This window comes from Lemur catta, chromosome 25, assembly GCF_020740605.2.
Source record: "Lemur catta isolate mLemCat1 chromosome 25, mLemCat1.pri, whole genome shotgun sequence".
Classification (NCBI taxonomy): Eukaryota; Metazoa; Chordata; class Mammalia; order Primates; family Lemuridae; genus Lemur; species Lemur catta.
The window spans coordinates 9,244,669-9,261,944 of NC_059152.1; the positions used below are offsets into that span (position 1 = coordinate 9,244,669).

Here is a 17,276-nt window from a genome sequence, read left to right on the forward strand (position 1 = left end):
TCCAATAGTCTCACTAATGAAATCTTCAAATGCAATATGTGCTTAAATATCTATTCATCTGTAAACTTGATTAAAATCAAACTAGGACTTTGTATAAGCATTTCTGAATTATTTGTATTAATATTTTAATATATTTAAGATTATTTATGTTTAATAAATATTAGTATTCTGTAGTCTAAAAAACTCAATTATCACAAAGTATATACATTGCTAGAATGAACTGTCATAGTCTATTAATTTTATGGTAAGTTTATAGGTTTGTTCTGACTTCCTTTCTACTAAGCATCCCTGTAGAAAACACAATTATCCCAACACATGGAAAAGAGCGTTCTTCTGTGATGTAAATGAGCTAATATCTAATTGTCTCATTCGTCTGTTAGTATAAATAAAAATCTCAGAAGTGTTTATTTAAAAAAAATTATCCTAAAAGAAATGTTACCTTTGAACAGAAATGGCTTGTTGGGCTACATTTTATGGTGTGCTGAAGACCATAACAGAATGAAAATTAAAAAGGATCTTTTAAAAGCTAATTAAGCTCCATATAAAATCAAGGTCTACTTTTTGATCTTGTGAAAACAGTTAGAAGGATCTTCATCAAACTGGCTGGAATTACTTTGAAATGATATGACATGGACTATAAACCAAGAGCTTATACAAAATTCATATGGGATGGGGTGAGGCATCTCAGAAAGCTCAGCAGTCATCACGCAGAGCAGCTGCAGGGTGATTTAAGATGGACTGGTGAGCACCTGCAGAACTCTACGTGTGCAGCTTTGGGAGAGGCAGCAGCAGGAACTTATCTACTTAACAACAGCGAAGGAGGCACCTAAGGGCTGGGCTGGGAGGGGCTGGGTAGTAGCAGGTTTCTACAAACTAAATCATTCCCAACTTTCAGGTGTTCTGGGGGCACATCACAGAGGTGGACACTCCTCACCCAGAGCAGATGACTGGCCTAGAAGAATGTCAGTAGGAAATGATCTGATGTGCACTGTAGAAAATGATATTTTCCAAAAATGGCTACAACATTCCCTGTCTTGAATGCTTTTCCAAAATCTTGCTACTCTCCACCACGTGGCAAATCTTCCTTTTAATCTGGACAGGCACTTGTGACTTCCTCATCGAATGGAATGCAGTGGAATGATGCTGCGGGACTGTCAGGGCTGGGTGGGAAAAAGCCACGCAGCTTCTGCGAGTCTCTCTCTTGGGACACGCACCTTTGGAACCCTGAGTTGCTAAGTAGGATGTCCAGGGTTGCTATGCTGTGAGGAAGCCCAGATGAGCCCACATGGACAGACCACGTGGAAAAGCACTGACACTGCGTGAAGAGAAAGAGATGCCTGCCAGCTGCCTACTGCTCCACTCCCTGCCTGTTCCAGCTCCAGCCAATCTGAATGCAACTGCATGAGAGACCCTGAGCCAAAACCACCTGACTGAGCTGCACCTGAATTTCTGACCTACAAAGACTATGATAGATAATAAATATATTATTGTTTTAAGCCACTAAGTGTTGGGATTATTTATTACATAGCCATAGATAGCTGGAGCATACATATAAGAGACCATGGACAGGGAAAACAAGCAGTAGATTTAAATATGAGTCCCCAACTGAAAGCCACAAGGCAGGTATTCCAAATTGCAGATGCTGGTATTTGACTGAGGCATTTCTCACTTGGGCAACACTATAAAACATGCTCCAGGGTAACTAGCAGTATGGATTTATTAACGATTCTCCAAAAAACCTCAGAGAGGCTAGTTAGTAGGAAACAAAATGCTAAAGTAATTTGCCCAACACAAACTCCCTTAAAGCTATAATTCTCAATTTCATATGTTCCTAAGGGTCACATAAAAATATGGAATTAAGCAATGTAGGAAAATGACCAACAGATACTGCTTAAAGGGTTAACTGATCTTCTATTTAAAAACAGGTAAGGTTGGCCAAGATTGCTGGTCATTGGCATCACAGAAAATTTGTTTTCTCCTCTAGTATTCCTTTTGGGTGTTAATTCTGGTTAGAGTATTTTATTTTTATTTCTGTCATTCTTCATAAAATAACTGAGATTTTTAGTTAATTTACATTTTGCTTTCAATAGTCATACTAATTATTTTTAATGAATATATTATAACCTTCATATTCAGAAAAAAGACTAAAGCAATTTCTATAATAAAATTAAAACATGTTTACAAATAATTTTAATAGTTAAAGTTACAGTCTTTCAAATATATTTAATCCTATAAAATACTTAATATCTTCAAGCTTCTTTGAAAATAAAATTATATACTTGATAAAGGAATTTCTCTTATTTTGGAACTCAAATTTTAGAACTTACAAAAGCTATTTTTATTTTTGGAAAGTAATAAAACAACCACAAACCCTCAGAAATGTAAATTAGAAATAATTTGTTGCCATACCTTCACGGTTAACTAAGAACTCTGGAAGATAGAAAAACTCTGGGATAAGTTCTTTCACATCAGTCATAGATTCAAAAGATGAGAGGCGCCAAGTTGTATTTGTAGAATGAAAAGTTCTGTCTGGAATGTCAAAACTTTGATCTATAAACAAGTACAAATAACATAATTAAGACACAAAGACCTAATTCCATTTGAGGCCCGTCATAATTAATTTACTTTTGCTACTTCAGAAAGATTAAAATAATGTTCATTTTGTTTGTTCATAGTTTAAAAGAGGTTATTCATATTCTTGAAAATAAATATTTCTATAAATAATTTGAGATATTACATTATTTTTCATTTGTATTATGCTTTCATAATATACATAATAGATGAATTTATATCACTTATTTGTTTAATTGATTACCTTCTGTCTACCCAAGCAGAATGAAAGTTCCATAAAAGCAGGGGCCTGGGTATCGCCCGCATCTAGCATATAATGAGTACTCAGTAATGATTTATTTATTGAATGAATGAATAATGAAAAGGAAAATTAAAGTTCAAGTAGGTAAATAATTTTTTCTTCATCAGGAAGCAAATTATTCCTTCATCTGTAACTGTTAAGACTATTTTTTTCCCTTGTTTTCTTTTTGTTTTGGGTGTGTATGTGGTGCATTGCTTTTTAGGTGCTCTAACTCTAAGCTAAAGAATTGAGTAAAATTCCCTAGGAATGAAGATAAAACTAAGCATAGTCACTCTTTTAAATGTTTTTTCCAGTATAGACCATTAATAATTAAATTAAGAATTTAATTTGGACTCTCTTTTCTGTCAACAATTATCAGAATTTCTAGCCATAGGGAAGGTCTAGATTAAATGATATCCAAAAATTGGCCCCTGAAAGCAGCAGTGTACATGTTTCTTAGGAACCACATTGCATCATCTAACACTCTTCTGAACTTGTTGAAATTTGAACATATCTTTTCATTTGGAGACTGGCACAAACCAATCTCAGCATCAAGCAAAACACAATTCCAAAAGGATGTGTTAAGATTCTTCTCCAAGCCTTAGTTGTTCTGCTGAGTAACATTCACTATTACTTTTATCACTTTCTCATCTACTCTGTTAAGTTAGTTAGCATTGGCTAGCCACTAAATAAAATCTAGGAAGAAATAAGGTTTATAAATATTTATTTTTTCTCAGAAAGTATGGAGGGCCACTTAAACAAATACCTCCTAACTCACTGAGGAGAAAAAGTTGTCAATCTAGATGGAATTCAGAAAAATTAAGGCAATTCTGTAAGGCTATGGTGGGGTCACAGACTCTAGAGCTGAGACTAAGGAACTGTGGAACAAGAGAAGCACAGGAGGTTCTGTTCAGATTTTAAGATTCTCTGTAGCTTCCTAGATTTTTTTAAAAAGTACTACTACAAATTCCTATAATCTAGAACATGCATATACTAAACCAGGGGTTCTCAACTGGCAGCACTTTCACCCTCCAGGGATTCTTTGGCAATGTCTAGAAACATTCTTAATTCTCACAACTGGGATGGGGAGGTGGTGGTACCATTGGCATTAGTGGGGAGAGGCCAGGGATGCTGCTAAATATCCTACAATGCACAAGGCAGCCTCCATGACAAAAAAATTACATAGCATGAAAGGACTATAGAGCCAAGGTTGAGAATCCCTGTACTAAACCGTAAGTCTAGATGTAAATTCAAAAGCCAACAAATATCATTTTAAACTAATGAGATAAAAAAGTGAATGGGGATTGAGGTAGTCCAGGATTTTAAAAAAATCTATTCATAAATACACAATGCAGAAAACATAATATTACATATGAATATATTCATAACAGTAATATGAATGAAAAATATTGATAAATTTTAGTTGACTGGGAGTTTTATATTAATGGATTCTTAGGCTACATTAAAGAAATATAGTCTTAGATGGAGGGAGGTAACAGGTCTGTTAAACACTGCAATGGCCTCAAACCACATCTGAAATATTCTTTTTTATTCTGACTGCCATTTTTTAATAAGGACACTCACAAATCAGGATCTGTTCCAAAAGATCTTCAGAATAGTGGCAGGCTTGGAAACCATAGTAAACAAGGATGGCTTAAACATTAGTTTTTAAACCTCTTTATTAAGTATAAAACTGTCTTATTTATTATCTGTTATTCCTTGCTGAAGCTGGGAGAAGGCCATGCACATAGGAGGCCCTCGACCCGATGTCAAATTAACCAAGGATAATTAACCAGAGGAAAAACAAGACTGAGAGAGAGAAGAGAAAGGGTGACAACCTTCAAATATTTGAACAGCTGTCATGTGGAACATTTGTTCTGTGCACTTACAGATGGACAAATAAACAAAAGCCCCTTTTACAAAGTCCATTCCTCCAAGAGGACATATATGAGTAAAAACATAAGGAAGTTCAAGATGGGTTGAGTAAATGAACGGAAAATGATTCCACAAAGGATTCTGGGTGCCAGGAGAAACAACTATAGAGCTAATACCACAGTTCTCATTAGAAACTGACAGCTGAGTGTGTCTCTATTTGCACACAAACCAGGAAATTCACTCCTATCTTAGTCATCTTCAGGCTTGCAGGCTGCTGCTTACAATGTGGAGGTAGAAGATTATTAACTAGAAAGCTACACACTGAAAGTGCCAGTGTGGCTCTCCTATTAGAGACAGGAGTTATAATAAACTACAATAATGTACTTCCCTATGACAAACTACAATAATGTACCCTATGTACAAATAATGTACGTAGGCTCCAAAGGTAACTTATATGATTTGCAATAATTATTAAGTTCAATGTCTTTAAAAAGTGAATTGCATATACTTCAAAAGGGTAAATTTTATGGTTTGTGAATTACATTTTAATTTTTAAAAAGTGAATTGCATTTTTATAAACATAGACATGCTTAATTTGAAGCTAAAATCTGAGACATTAGTAACATGATTTGGCTTACTATAGCTTTTTGGTGAAGGAATAAATAGAATTCTTTTTCCTGTGGTTTGATTAGTCTTGAGAGTTCTTAAAAAGCCAGTCAAATTTATTTTGTCTTCTGATGACCCAACATGACTTTTTAGGCAGTTATAAGAAAAAAATCCTTACCTTGATAGGCTAAAAACATTTTTGTGAAAGGAGGCATCCTAACGAGGAAGTGGAGCACAGTGCCGCTGTTGGAATAGTGGGAGCCGTAGTGGTAGGGCTGCACAGGAGGCATGGGGTCATCCTCCCTGGCTCCTTTGCGGTACTCTTCCTCCAAGTACTGAAGGAAACAGTGAGTCGGAGAGAATTTATGACTGTGGGCTCCAGGCAACACTGGAAAAGCACTGGATAGTCTTCTTTTCCATCCTTCTCTCCCACCCCTTTGCCGCCATTCTCTACCGCCTGCTTGCTCTCCCACTTGTGTGGGAGTCTCCTCCCTGGGGCCCCACCAAGACCAGAACACTAGAGAAGCATGTCACATTCTTCACCTTCACTCTCTCGTTCCCTCACGGAAAATTTCCCTGTTCTGCATCCTAACTCCCAGCACCATGCCTCCCAACTAATGGCTCATAATGTCTAAGCCGATCAAGCACTCAAAAACGAGAGCTGTTTCTACCACTAGAGACATCTGCATTTTAAAAGAGAATTTCAAGATGTAATGCTATGTTATTTGGAGAAATGCTTCTCTAGAAGTGGAAACACAATAGAAATGTAAAAACTGTGTCATATTATTGATATTATTAATACTATAACATTTTATGGCTATTTTGTAGTATAGTTACAAAGACATAGAAAGAAGAATATGGTGGTTTTTCACTGCTCCTATCTTCTCATCATAAAGCAGGAAGCTCATCCAAACATTTACTGTCACTAGTCTCATCTCCCAGAGCTTCTGTCTGCCTCTGATAACAAAGTCAGGTGCAGTGAATCCTCAAGAGTCACTTCCTGATTCCCACAGCAATGCTCCATTTCCAACTGCTAAAGGATCAAATAGTGACAGTCGTAAAATGCTTAGAAGAATGTTTCTGGAACTGTGATATAAAATAATGTGGTAAATATGAGAAAATTGCTTCAGCTGCTCCTATCTTGATACTGTTGTGCAGAATACAATGTGTGGCTATTGAATTCTTTTGAATTTCCAATAGAATTCTATTGATATTAATTTCACAGAAAGAGGTACTTTGTTTCTATTGAAAATTTTTAAGATCTGGTAAATTTCTGTTTAATAAATCAATGCATAATTTCTTGAACATGACTAATGGCTACGGTACATTATAAATATATTGTTATATAAATAACACTAGAGGTATGAATAACAGATCCCTAGAAATCTTTTGATTTTTTATGAGGTATATAATTATTATATATTTGAATAGATAATGAATTATTAATTTTCAATTTATGCTAAAATAAATATATTCTGAGCAAGTGGTATTTGGTTTTTTTTTTTTTTGGAGACAAGGGCTTGCCCTGTTGCCCAGTATAGAGTGCAGTGACATGATCATAGCTCACTGCAACCTCACATTCCTGGGCTCAAGCAATAAATCCTCCTGCCTCAGCCTCCCAAGTAGCTGGGACAACAGGTGCTTACCATCATGCCTGGCTACTTTTTCTATTTTTTATAGCGATGGGGTCTTGCCCTTGCTCAGGCTGGTCTTGAACTCCTGAGCTCAAGCAATCCTCCCACCCCAGCCTCCCAGTGTGTTAGGATTACAGGCGTGAGCCACTGTGCCTGGCCTGGGCAAGTGTTTTTAGAGAATTAAGATAGAAGATGATATTTAATTTCACATAATGATTTCTAGTTTTCTGTTAAAGTAAAAGAAGGTAAAAAATAATACCATACATTTAAATTAGGTAAAACATAAGTCTGAAACAAAGCTCCATTTTTCATTTATCGAAGTATGAGTAAACACTAAAGCTACCTTATAGGTATCCACATAACGATCTTCTTTTTCCTTGTACTGCACAGCTATAGGCTTAGAGAGATTCCTACAAAGGAAAGGATAAAAAAATGAAATATTTTGACATTGTCAAGATTACGCTGCCTACATGTGCAGCCTCTAAGTAAATATGCTATCAATAAAATGCTCAGCCTTTAGTTTACTGCTTACACATGTTGCTTTGCAATTAACAGCCACCACTCAAAATTATGATTATATAAATTATTAAGGTAGAATTTTCCCCATAGATTCATACCAGCATTGGGACTTCCTGACTTACAAGTAACCTAAACAAGAAGAGCTAGAGCTACTGCTATCCCTCCTACGCTTACTTCTGTAGCTTCCTCCAGAATTGTAATGGATGCTGCCCTTGGAAACTAATTCCTACCAAGTCATGAAATTCTTGTCCCCACTTTCCAGATTCTACATCCAGTTAGACGTAGAGTGTAGAGTGAAGGATGGAAATTATGATCATGGGGACATGCCATCTAATAATTAGCCTAGTCAGTAAAAACCGAAGAAACAACAAGTTGAGATTTGGAGTGTGCTGCTATCTGGTTAGTAGACGCTGAGTGATAACACTGCACATATGGAGCATGTGTGCCTGTGTGCAAATGTGTCAGTGCTGGTGTTCACACTGTATGAACACCACACAACACCATTCCTTGATGTAAGAAAACTCAAGGAATGAATGCTCACTTAAAAGCTACAGAATCAAGTGGTGTCCCTGTGCAGCACTGGAAAGAACAAGAGACAAAATCTGATGAAGAAAGGCAGGCTCCTCTGGCTGAGGAACCATCTGGTCTGACATACGGACGGGACCACCTGTATTTCAATATGTGGCACCATAACTAGACCAATAGCAAGATTTGCCTGAATTTTAGTAAGTAACCAATCTGCTTAGTCACATGTTGATATACTTATTTTTTTATAAATTATTATTTCCTGGGAATACTGAAATTAATGATATCAAATAATTTTGCTTTTGAGACTTTTAATCATAAAAACTGTTTAAAAGTACAAATAGTTTTATAGAATAGATACAAATTAACATCTCAAAATAGGAAAAAAAAAATCATGTTTTTTTTTTTTTTTGAGACAAGGTCTTGTTCTGTTGCCCAGGCTAGAGTACAGTGTTGTCATCGTAGCTCACATAAGCCTCCAACTCCTAGGCTGAAGGGATCCTCCTGCCTCAACCTCCTGAGTAGCTTGGACTACAGGCATGCACCACCACGTCCGGCCAATTTTTTATTTTTTTGTGGAGACAGGGCTCTCATTACTACTACTACTACTGCCCAGGCTGGTCTTGAACTCCTGAGCTCAAGTGACCTTACTGCCTCAGCCTCCCAAAGTGCTAGGATTACAGGTGTGAGCCACTGTGCCCCACCAAGAAATCATGTTTAAGATCCTCACTTGTAATTTTTTACAGTGTAAAAAGGTTTTTTTGGGGACACAGTTATATTAATGATTGTGATTAAAAAATCAGAAATTATAGTTGAGCAAACAACCAAAATCAGCCACAAGACTATTACTCCAGGTAAAACATTTTTTTTTTTTTTTTTGAGACAGAGTCTCACTTTGTTGCCCGGGCTAGAGTGAGTGCCATGGCGTCAGCCTAGCTCACAGCAATCTCAGACTCCTGGGCTTAAGCGATCCTACTGCCTCAGCCTCCCGAGTAGCTGGGACTACAGGCATGAGCCACCATGCCCGGCTAATTTTTTTGTATATATATTTTTTTAGTTGGCCAGATAATTTCTTTCTATTTTTAGTAGAGACGGGGTCTCACTCTTGCTCAGGCTGGTCTCGAACTCCTGACCTCGAGCGATCCACCCGCCTCGGCCTCCCAGAGCTAGGATTACAGGCGTGAGCCACCGCGCCCGGCCCAGGTAAAACATTTTTGTATATACTTGTCCAGATATTTTTCTGCTTATCTGTGTAAGCTTATTCCGCTTTTACATAAAAAGAACATCATCAATGCCTAAAATACACACTACTACAATATCATTTTAACGGTTGCAACATATAACAATTTATTCAAACCTAGTGTTGAGCATTTAGGTTTCTAAATTTTAGCTACTTTGAAAAATGACATGAAGACTTTGCTTATGGCTAAAGTTTTGCATGTAGTGCCAGGCACCATTATAAGCAACAAACCAGACGAATACAGCTCCGGCCCTCATGAAACTTACTTCTAGAGGGAACCCTTTTGGTAAAGCACAATTTCTTAAATATTTCCTAAGAAAAAATTCCTAGAAGATAAACTGTTAAAACAGAGTATATACATTTTAAGAATCCTTTGGATATATTATTGTCAAATTGCCTTCCAGAAAGACTATATGTATTTACACAAGCAGTGTATAAAATGTTTAAATGTCGGCCAGGCATGGGTGGCTCACACCTGTAATCCTAGCACTCTGGGAGGCCGAGGTGGGAAGATTGCTTGAGGCCAGGAATTGGAGACAAGCCTGAGCAAGAGCGAGACCCCATCTCTACAAAAAAAAAAAAAAAATAGAAAAATTAGCTGGGTATGGTGGCACACGTCTGTAGTCCCAGCCACTCAGGAGGCTGAGGCGGGGAAGGCTGAGGCAAGAGGATGGCCAGAGCCCAGGAGTTTAAGGTTGCAGTGAGCTATGATGATGCCACTGCACTCCAGCCCAGGTGACAGAATGAGACTGTGTCTCTAAATGAATAAATAAATAAAGTTTAAATGTCCATCAGCAGTGTATAAAAATGTTGGAAAAAGAAACAATGTGCCATTTGCTCTTTTGTAAATTGACAAATGCATTAAATTGAATCTGATTTCTTGAGAACTGTCAGAACTAGACCTACTTTTTGGTAATTATAACTGAAATTAATATACAAAATGAAATATTTGGGGTCAATTTTTCTTTAAATATGAGGATATTGTTTCAAAACAAACAAAATATTCCCTTATCAAGTAGGGCTATTTGGTTACTCTAAAATAGAGTTCACTCAAAAAAGGCAGAGTAAATGCTGAATTCTCTTCCTTTAACTCCCAAATTTCAAAGTAAGGAATTGGTGTCTTAGTTAACTCTAATGAGACCAATGAGTTTTGTTTTTGTTTTTCTTTTTTCTTTTTGGCCTTTTAAAAAGTATCACTATGCTCTTATATATCTTTTTATTTCAAGTGAATTATTTCAATTAATTACAGTCATTATTCTTTTTATTCTTAGATTATCCTGTGTCAGTGAGAGCCACTTCAAATTGGCTCTGAGTCCTTTTGACAAGACTATATTAGTTTCTTTGCTTTCCGACACAACAAAATATTCTAGGTTCACCTTCTATGTTTTCTTCTAATAAATTTAGAAGAAATGAGAGAATAGGAAATCACCACTTTGCAACCCCTAGTGAAATAATTGATTCAAGCAATAATTATCAATGGACAAAACTATTAGGTACAAGTTCAGTGGGAGACTGACCCCACAGGTGAACCTGAGCATCATTAGAGTGGAATACAGTAGGTCCCCTGATATGATGCCATATAAAGTTCACATCACCACCCATAAGGGATTCTTGCGCCCAAAAAGTTGAACCCGAATCTAAGCAAGACTTTGGAACTAACTTCTAGTCTCTAGAAAATACAGAGGCTAGAGGAACAAACTAAATAATGTCACAGGAAGCAATCAGAAAACACAGAATGTGGGGCATCGTACAGGATAAATGACCTGGTTTTTTCAAGTCAGTGTCAAGAGAAAAGAAAGAGAAAAAATACATACAGAAAAAAGAATGGCTGTTCTAGATGTATGTTTTTAAAGATACAGCAGCTAAAGGCAACAATGGATCTAATTCAAGCCAGCCAATTATAAAAAGACATTTTTGAGAAAGAACAACTAAAAAATGGACTGGACATTCAAGGATATCATTGAATTATTGTTAATTTTCTTAGATGTGATAATGACACTGTTATGTAAGAAAATGTCCTATTTTTTATAAGAGATGCATACTGTAGAAGCAGAGATGACATAATGAGATGTCTGTGATTTGTCTTAAATAAAAGGAAAAAAAAGAGACAATGGAAGTTTGGCAAAAATCTTCATAATTCATAATTGTTGAATTGGAGTGATGGGTATATAGGGGTTCATTATATATTCATTCTATTTTTGTGCAGGTTTAAAATTTTTCATAATAAAAACTTTACTAGGATAAATATAACATATGGATGGATGAACCCAAAAGGTGATGTTTTTACTTACCTGTAGATTGATGGATCATTGAGGTCAAGTGTCTCACTAACATAGTCAGCAAGTATAAAAGGGAACACTGGATACTGCATGAGATCATTGAAGGATCGGCCAGCATGTTTGTTTAAGTGAGTCAAATACTCAAAATTAGTAATTTGTCCTGAATACCACAGATTTGTCAGAGCGGTGATGTTACCATATTCCAGAAGATTAGGGAGGTTATTTGTGAGTATACTGTGGTATACATCATCACGAACCTAAAAGGGAAGGAGAAAAAAACCAACCCCGATGTTATTTTTAAGCTTATTGAAACTTTTCTCCAAAGAACCCATGATGTTATAGACATGTTACTAATTTAAAGCCCACCAAGAAAATACTTTTTGTCCAGTAAAATTAACCTGTGGAGAACTGAAAGTCAAATCCAGGTCTTCCTCCAAAGGTTGAGCTCTTCTTAACCACTATGCTTTGCTGCTGGAGAAATTTGTTAACAAGAAACATACAAGAAAAGGTTTGTATGGAAAAGTCATTTATATACAGATACTAAGAATAAAGGAAAGAAAAAAGACAGGTTTTCTTCTAAATAAATGCCACCTGGTGTAGTAAAAGAGCATGGTCTTCTGAATTAGACAGATCTGGTCTGCTTCCCTGCTGAACCCTTTGTGCTGCAGTTACCACATCTGTGATATGAGAGTGATAATATTTACCTCATTAAGAATTAAATAAAATACCCTGTGTAAATAGGATATTTGATTTTCACTACTTATTGAAAACTTATATAAACGTTTTTAGAGATTCACAACAATTCTATCACATAAAAAGGGTATTGATTCTTCTAATGCAATTAAATAATTGGTAATAAGCGGGAAAAAAATAGATGAGCCAAACCTTAGATAAAAACTGATTTGAAATACCCATCTTAAGCAGGTATATGCTTCAGGCCTAGGAAGATAAGCCACAGATGTGGATAATGAGAGACAGGGCTAAAAGTAAATGACAAAAATGAGGGAATGCAGGTGTAGTTATGGAACAGAGTGCTTAACAACATAAACCTGTAGCCTAAATCTGAAGGTTGCCAGCTAAGGTCCATGGAAGGGAATTTATGACAGACTGTAAATCAAACTCTGGAAGGAAAAGGAACCATTCATTCAACAAATATTTACTGAACACCTACATACAGTAGCGTTCAAGGTGCTGAAGAAATAGCAACCTAACAAAGCAAAGTCTTGACACTCTGTTGGGGAGAGGCACACACTGCTGGATGGTAATACTCCTATAGAGAAAAACAGAGCAAAGTAAGCGAGATAAGGGATGCTTGGCGGGGGGAGAGAGGTGTTGCTATTCTATATAATCAGAAAGGGCCTCTCTGATAAGGGAACATTTGATCAAGGAACCCCAAAAAAGTCAGGGGCAGAGTCATTTGAATTTCTAAGGGGAAAAGTATTCCAGGCAGCAGTAAATGCAAAGGCCCTGCAGCTTTGGTGTTCCTGACATATTCAAGGAAAAGAAAGTCACCATGGATGATAGAGAGAAAGACTTAGAGAATGGCAGAAGATGAGGTCGGAGAGGTATAACACGGTGCCAGATCACTCAGGTCTTTACCAGCTTATTGGGAAGACTTCAGCTTGAACTGAGTGACACGGAAATAAATGAAGGGTTCAGAGCAGAGGAATAGCATGATCCAAGACATTTTAGCTGCTATGTTGAGAATAGCCCGAAGAGCAAAAGGTTTTCTGTAAAAGAGCAAAGAAATGGTCACTGAAGAGACTGAAGATCAAGACAGGGTTTGTCAAAGGTGGACTCTAACACAGCACTGAGCAAGTTTAAACCCAGTGAAGAAGGCTTTCTTTGAGAAGCAAAGAATAATCAACTTTGTCAAATGCTGCTGATAGGTCAAGTAAGATAAGGACTAAGAAATATGACCTTGAGGGGTTGAGCAACACCGAGGTCACCAACAATCCTGACCAGAGTGGTGAGAAGAATGTCTGACTAGAGCATTTTAAAAGAGAACAGCAAGCATATATAACTCTTCCCGAAGTTTTCTACAAAGGAGAGGAGAGAAATGGTAGCTGAAGAGACTTGAGGTCAAGACCGGGTTTGTCAAAGATGGCCTCTACTACAGCAACTGAGCAAGTTTAAACTACTTCTTTCAGTAATTTGAGGAATTGGAATTTAACACAGTTTTGAAGAATAAAAATCATCCTGATATAACCAAGGCTTTACTTTAATAAGGACTAAGAAATAAGGCATTTTTTATTTGATTTCAGAAACCTTTATACAATCAGTATGAGTGTAGTTACATTGGTCCATGGTCACTGAAACATACGTATCTATTAATAAAGCTGAATTTACCTTGGTGTTATCAAATGCTAACAGGAGTGTTCTGCCATTTGTTAAAAAGATTTCTACAGCATTATCTCTCAACTGCCACCAACGCTTGTGAACTTCTTTAATTTCTTCATATGTCCAAGAAAATGATGCTGGTTCCAACTCTCCTTGAAGAGTCTAAAACAAAGAAATAAATAAAAATATTTGTTTTACACAGAATATAAGTAAATTATTTTAATTTTAGATTTAAGAAATATCAAAATGAAATTTAAAAATCTTCCTTTTGTGGCAAAATGGCCGATAACAGTACCTAGAAATCTTGCCACTGCAAAACACTTTCAAATCGGTAGACAAAATTTAAGAAATAAAAAACTTAATAGATTTGTTTTTTAGACCAGTTTTAGGTTTACAGAAAATTGAGCAGATAGCACAGAGAGTTCCAATATATCCTCCCTGCCCCCCACATTCCCCCAATACTCACAGTTTGCCTATTATCTTGCATTTGGTGTGGAACATTTATTACAATTGATGAACTAATATTGCTACATTTTTCTTACCTAAAGTCCATAGTTTACCTTAGGGTTGGTTCACTGTGTCTTATACATTCCATGGGTTTTGACCAACATATAATGACATGTATCCGCCATTACAGTATCATACATAATAGTTTCACTGCCCTAAAAATTTTCTGTGCTCCATCTATTCATTCCTCCTTTCCTCCCCTCAACCCTTGGCAACCACTGATCTGTTTACTGCCTCCATAGTTTTGCCCTTTCTAGAATGTCATATAGTTTGATAATCATACAGTATGTAGCCTTTTCAGGTTGGCTTCTTTTATTCTTTTACTAAGCAAATCTTTTTTTTGAGACAGGGTCTCACTCTGTTGCCCAGGCTAGAGTGCAGTGGGGTCATCATAGCTCACTGCAGCCTCGAACTCCTGGGCTCAAGTGATCCCTCTGCCTCAGCCTCCTGAGTAGCTGGGACTACAGGCGTGTGCTACCACACTTGGCTGATTTTTCTATTTATTGTAGAGACAGGGTCTTGCTCTTGCTCAGGCTGGTTTCAAACTCCTGGCCTTAAATAATCCTCCTGCCTCGGCCTCCCAGAGTGCTAGGATTACAGGCATAAGCCACCGCACCCAGCCAGCAAATATTCTTTTAAATTCATAGATGAGCAGCAAGAAAATAAGGAAAATGAAATCCCCAGGAGTCAAAAATAAAAAGAAATTTAAAAAAACAGCAGTAAAGAGGAAGCAACACTTTGGCTGCCTGGTTGTATGTGCCTGTATGTGCATATATAAAATATATGCATACTCCTACCCTCTGCCCTGTTTCCAAAACAAAGTGACTTAGTTTAATATTCTCTTGAAGACAGAAGATGAAGCCTTGGGCTCCCTGGAATCAGGGTGTAGAATTGAGATTCCTTCAGAATGCTAAAACCCAGGAAGGGACAAATTCCTAATGAAAGATTAGACAGATGTGCTCATCAAAAAAGGAGAATAATGGGGAGGCTTGTGTCTTTTGGCCTGGAGCCTGGGTGGAGAATAGAAAAAAGTTTCTCTTTGAGAATTTGTAACTGTGGGCCTGTCATCATATGGATTTAGGTTTACAATAACCTATCTGAATGGCCTGGAAATGACCAAGCAATGAAATGCAGTTCCCATGCCCCCAGATCATCCAGCACAGGCAAAGCAGAGTCTCTGGAGGAACACTTCTGCAGCTAAGGCAGCACCCCTGCAAAAAAATCCCCACTGAATGTAACCTCTCAGATCAACACATATGAAACAGCTACAGCCCTCTCCTATGTGGTCAGCAGAAGGAAAGGAGATGGGAAAGTGACCGCCGGAAGGCTGGATGTCCTTGAAAGCATTAATCCTAGCTTATTTAGGCAAATCCCCACATTCTGGAATGAAGAGTTAGGGGCCATAGGTCCTACACATCCTACCATCACTAGGTCCTTTCCCAAAGTACAAAATCAAGAAAACTTTTAAAAATATGCATCTAATTCTTTTATAAATTGCAAGTGAATACATGAACTATGTTATTCAATGCTTTTAATAGAGAAATCATGAATAAAGTTTCTACTAAAGTTTAAAACTAGTTAGAATTTATCTTCTCAAACAAACCTGCATCCTAGTGGGTTTTCTTCCATCAGTTTTTCCTTTTAGAAAATTGCATTTACTTACTCTTTTTTGTTGACTAACAGGAAGCTCAAAGCAAAATTTAAGATTCAATTGCAAGAACTATTTTATCCCAGGCTCTATATCCTTCCAAAACCTTACTTTAATTTTTTTATTTGAATTGCCCTACTCTGTGTGTGTTTTACTATTGTCCTGGGTCCCAAATAATTTTTAGAAGTAGAGGTAGGGAATATATTAAAATAAAATAAAATGCCTTAATGAAAATGTAATATTCTTATACTTAAAACCTAATTCCTCCTTTGTTTAGCTTCAACATTCAGTCATTCATTCAATTCAACATACATTAACTAAGCATCTATGTTCAGGGTTCTCTGCTAAGTGCTCTGCATGAAATAAATTTGTACAAGACAAAAATGGGTCACGAGACACTGGCACACACATTTGTACACACAATGAAGATAGCAAATATAAGAACAAATACTACAAAAGTACAGAGAAAGTATCTTCCAATCTATTAAAAAGCAAGGGCATGTTTAAAAGAATTTTTAAGGAAGAAAATATTATCTTTTGAACACAGAAAAATGTCTCAAATATCAACTACTGAATTCTTCCGTTGATAAAAAGATACATCTTGAAAAATAATGTAAAATCTTTACTAGCTGGGACAAACCCTGTAGTAATTGCTATATAAATTAGAAAAGAATGCCTACTCATATTTTTGGCTCTATTAAATATTTTCATGACTTTTTCACACTACCTATGTTATAACCAAATGTTATGATTTCACCCCTTAATTTCTTTAAAATCAAATATATATTCATCATTAAATCACATATAATCTCATTTAGTATATTCTTAAGAATTCCTGGCTTTAGAACAAAAAATTAAAGAATTAGGCAGGCATGGTGGTGCATGCCTGTAGTTCCAACTACTCAGGAGGCTGAGGCAGGAGGATTGGTTGATTCTGAGAGTTGGAGGTTACGGTGAGCTATGATCATGTCACTGCACTCTAGCCTGGGCCACTGAGTGAGACTGTGTCACACACACACACAAAAAATCTTCTAAACTATGTTTGGAATTCAGACCAATCTATATATACAGTGACAAAGAATGAACTCTAATAGTTGTCCCTGCTCTCTGGTTATACTAAATTTATACATTTTTGTCTCAATTTATGTAAGTACAAACTTAAGCCTCTACTCACTGAACTTTCCAATGTATCAGAAGCATTATCTTCCACAAAATACATTCCACATTTACCTGTAAAAAATAATTGGATATA

The 17,276-nt window shown here is 36.6% G+C and overlaps 1 protein-coding gene across 5 annotated transcripts in view; it reads right to left on the reverse strand.

Moving 5' to 3' along the window:
* Nucleotides 1-17,276, reverse strand: part of LYST (lysosomal trafficking regulator) — a 126,766-nt gene that overhangs the window by 32,022 nt on the left and 77,468 nt on the right. For all 5 annotated transcript variants that reach the window (XM_045537251.1, XM_045537249.1, XM_045537253.1 and 2 more), the window contains 6 exons: nucleotides 17,199-17,254; nucleotides 13,879-14,031; nucleotides 11,542-11,786; nucleotides 7,310-7,376; nucleotides 5,511-5,667; nucleotides 2,410-2,550 (listed from right to left, as the gene is read on the reverse strand). In XM_045537251.1, the coding sequence (XP_045393207.1) occupies nucleotides 2,410-2,550; nucleotides 5,511-5,667; nucleotides 7,310-7,376; nucleotides 11,542-11,786; nucleotides 13,879-14,031; nucleotides 17,199-17,254 (819 nt within the window). The remainder of the gene's footprint in view (nucleotides 1-2,409; nucleotides 2,551-5,510; nucleotides 5,668-7,309; nucleotides 7,377-11,541; nucleotides 11,787-13,878; nucleotides 14,032-17,198; nucleotides 17,255-17,276) is intronic.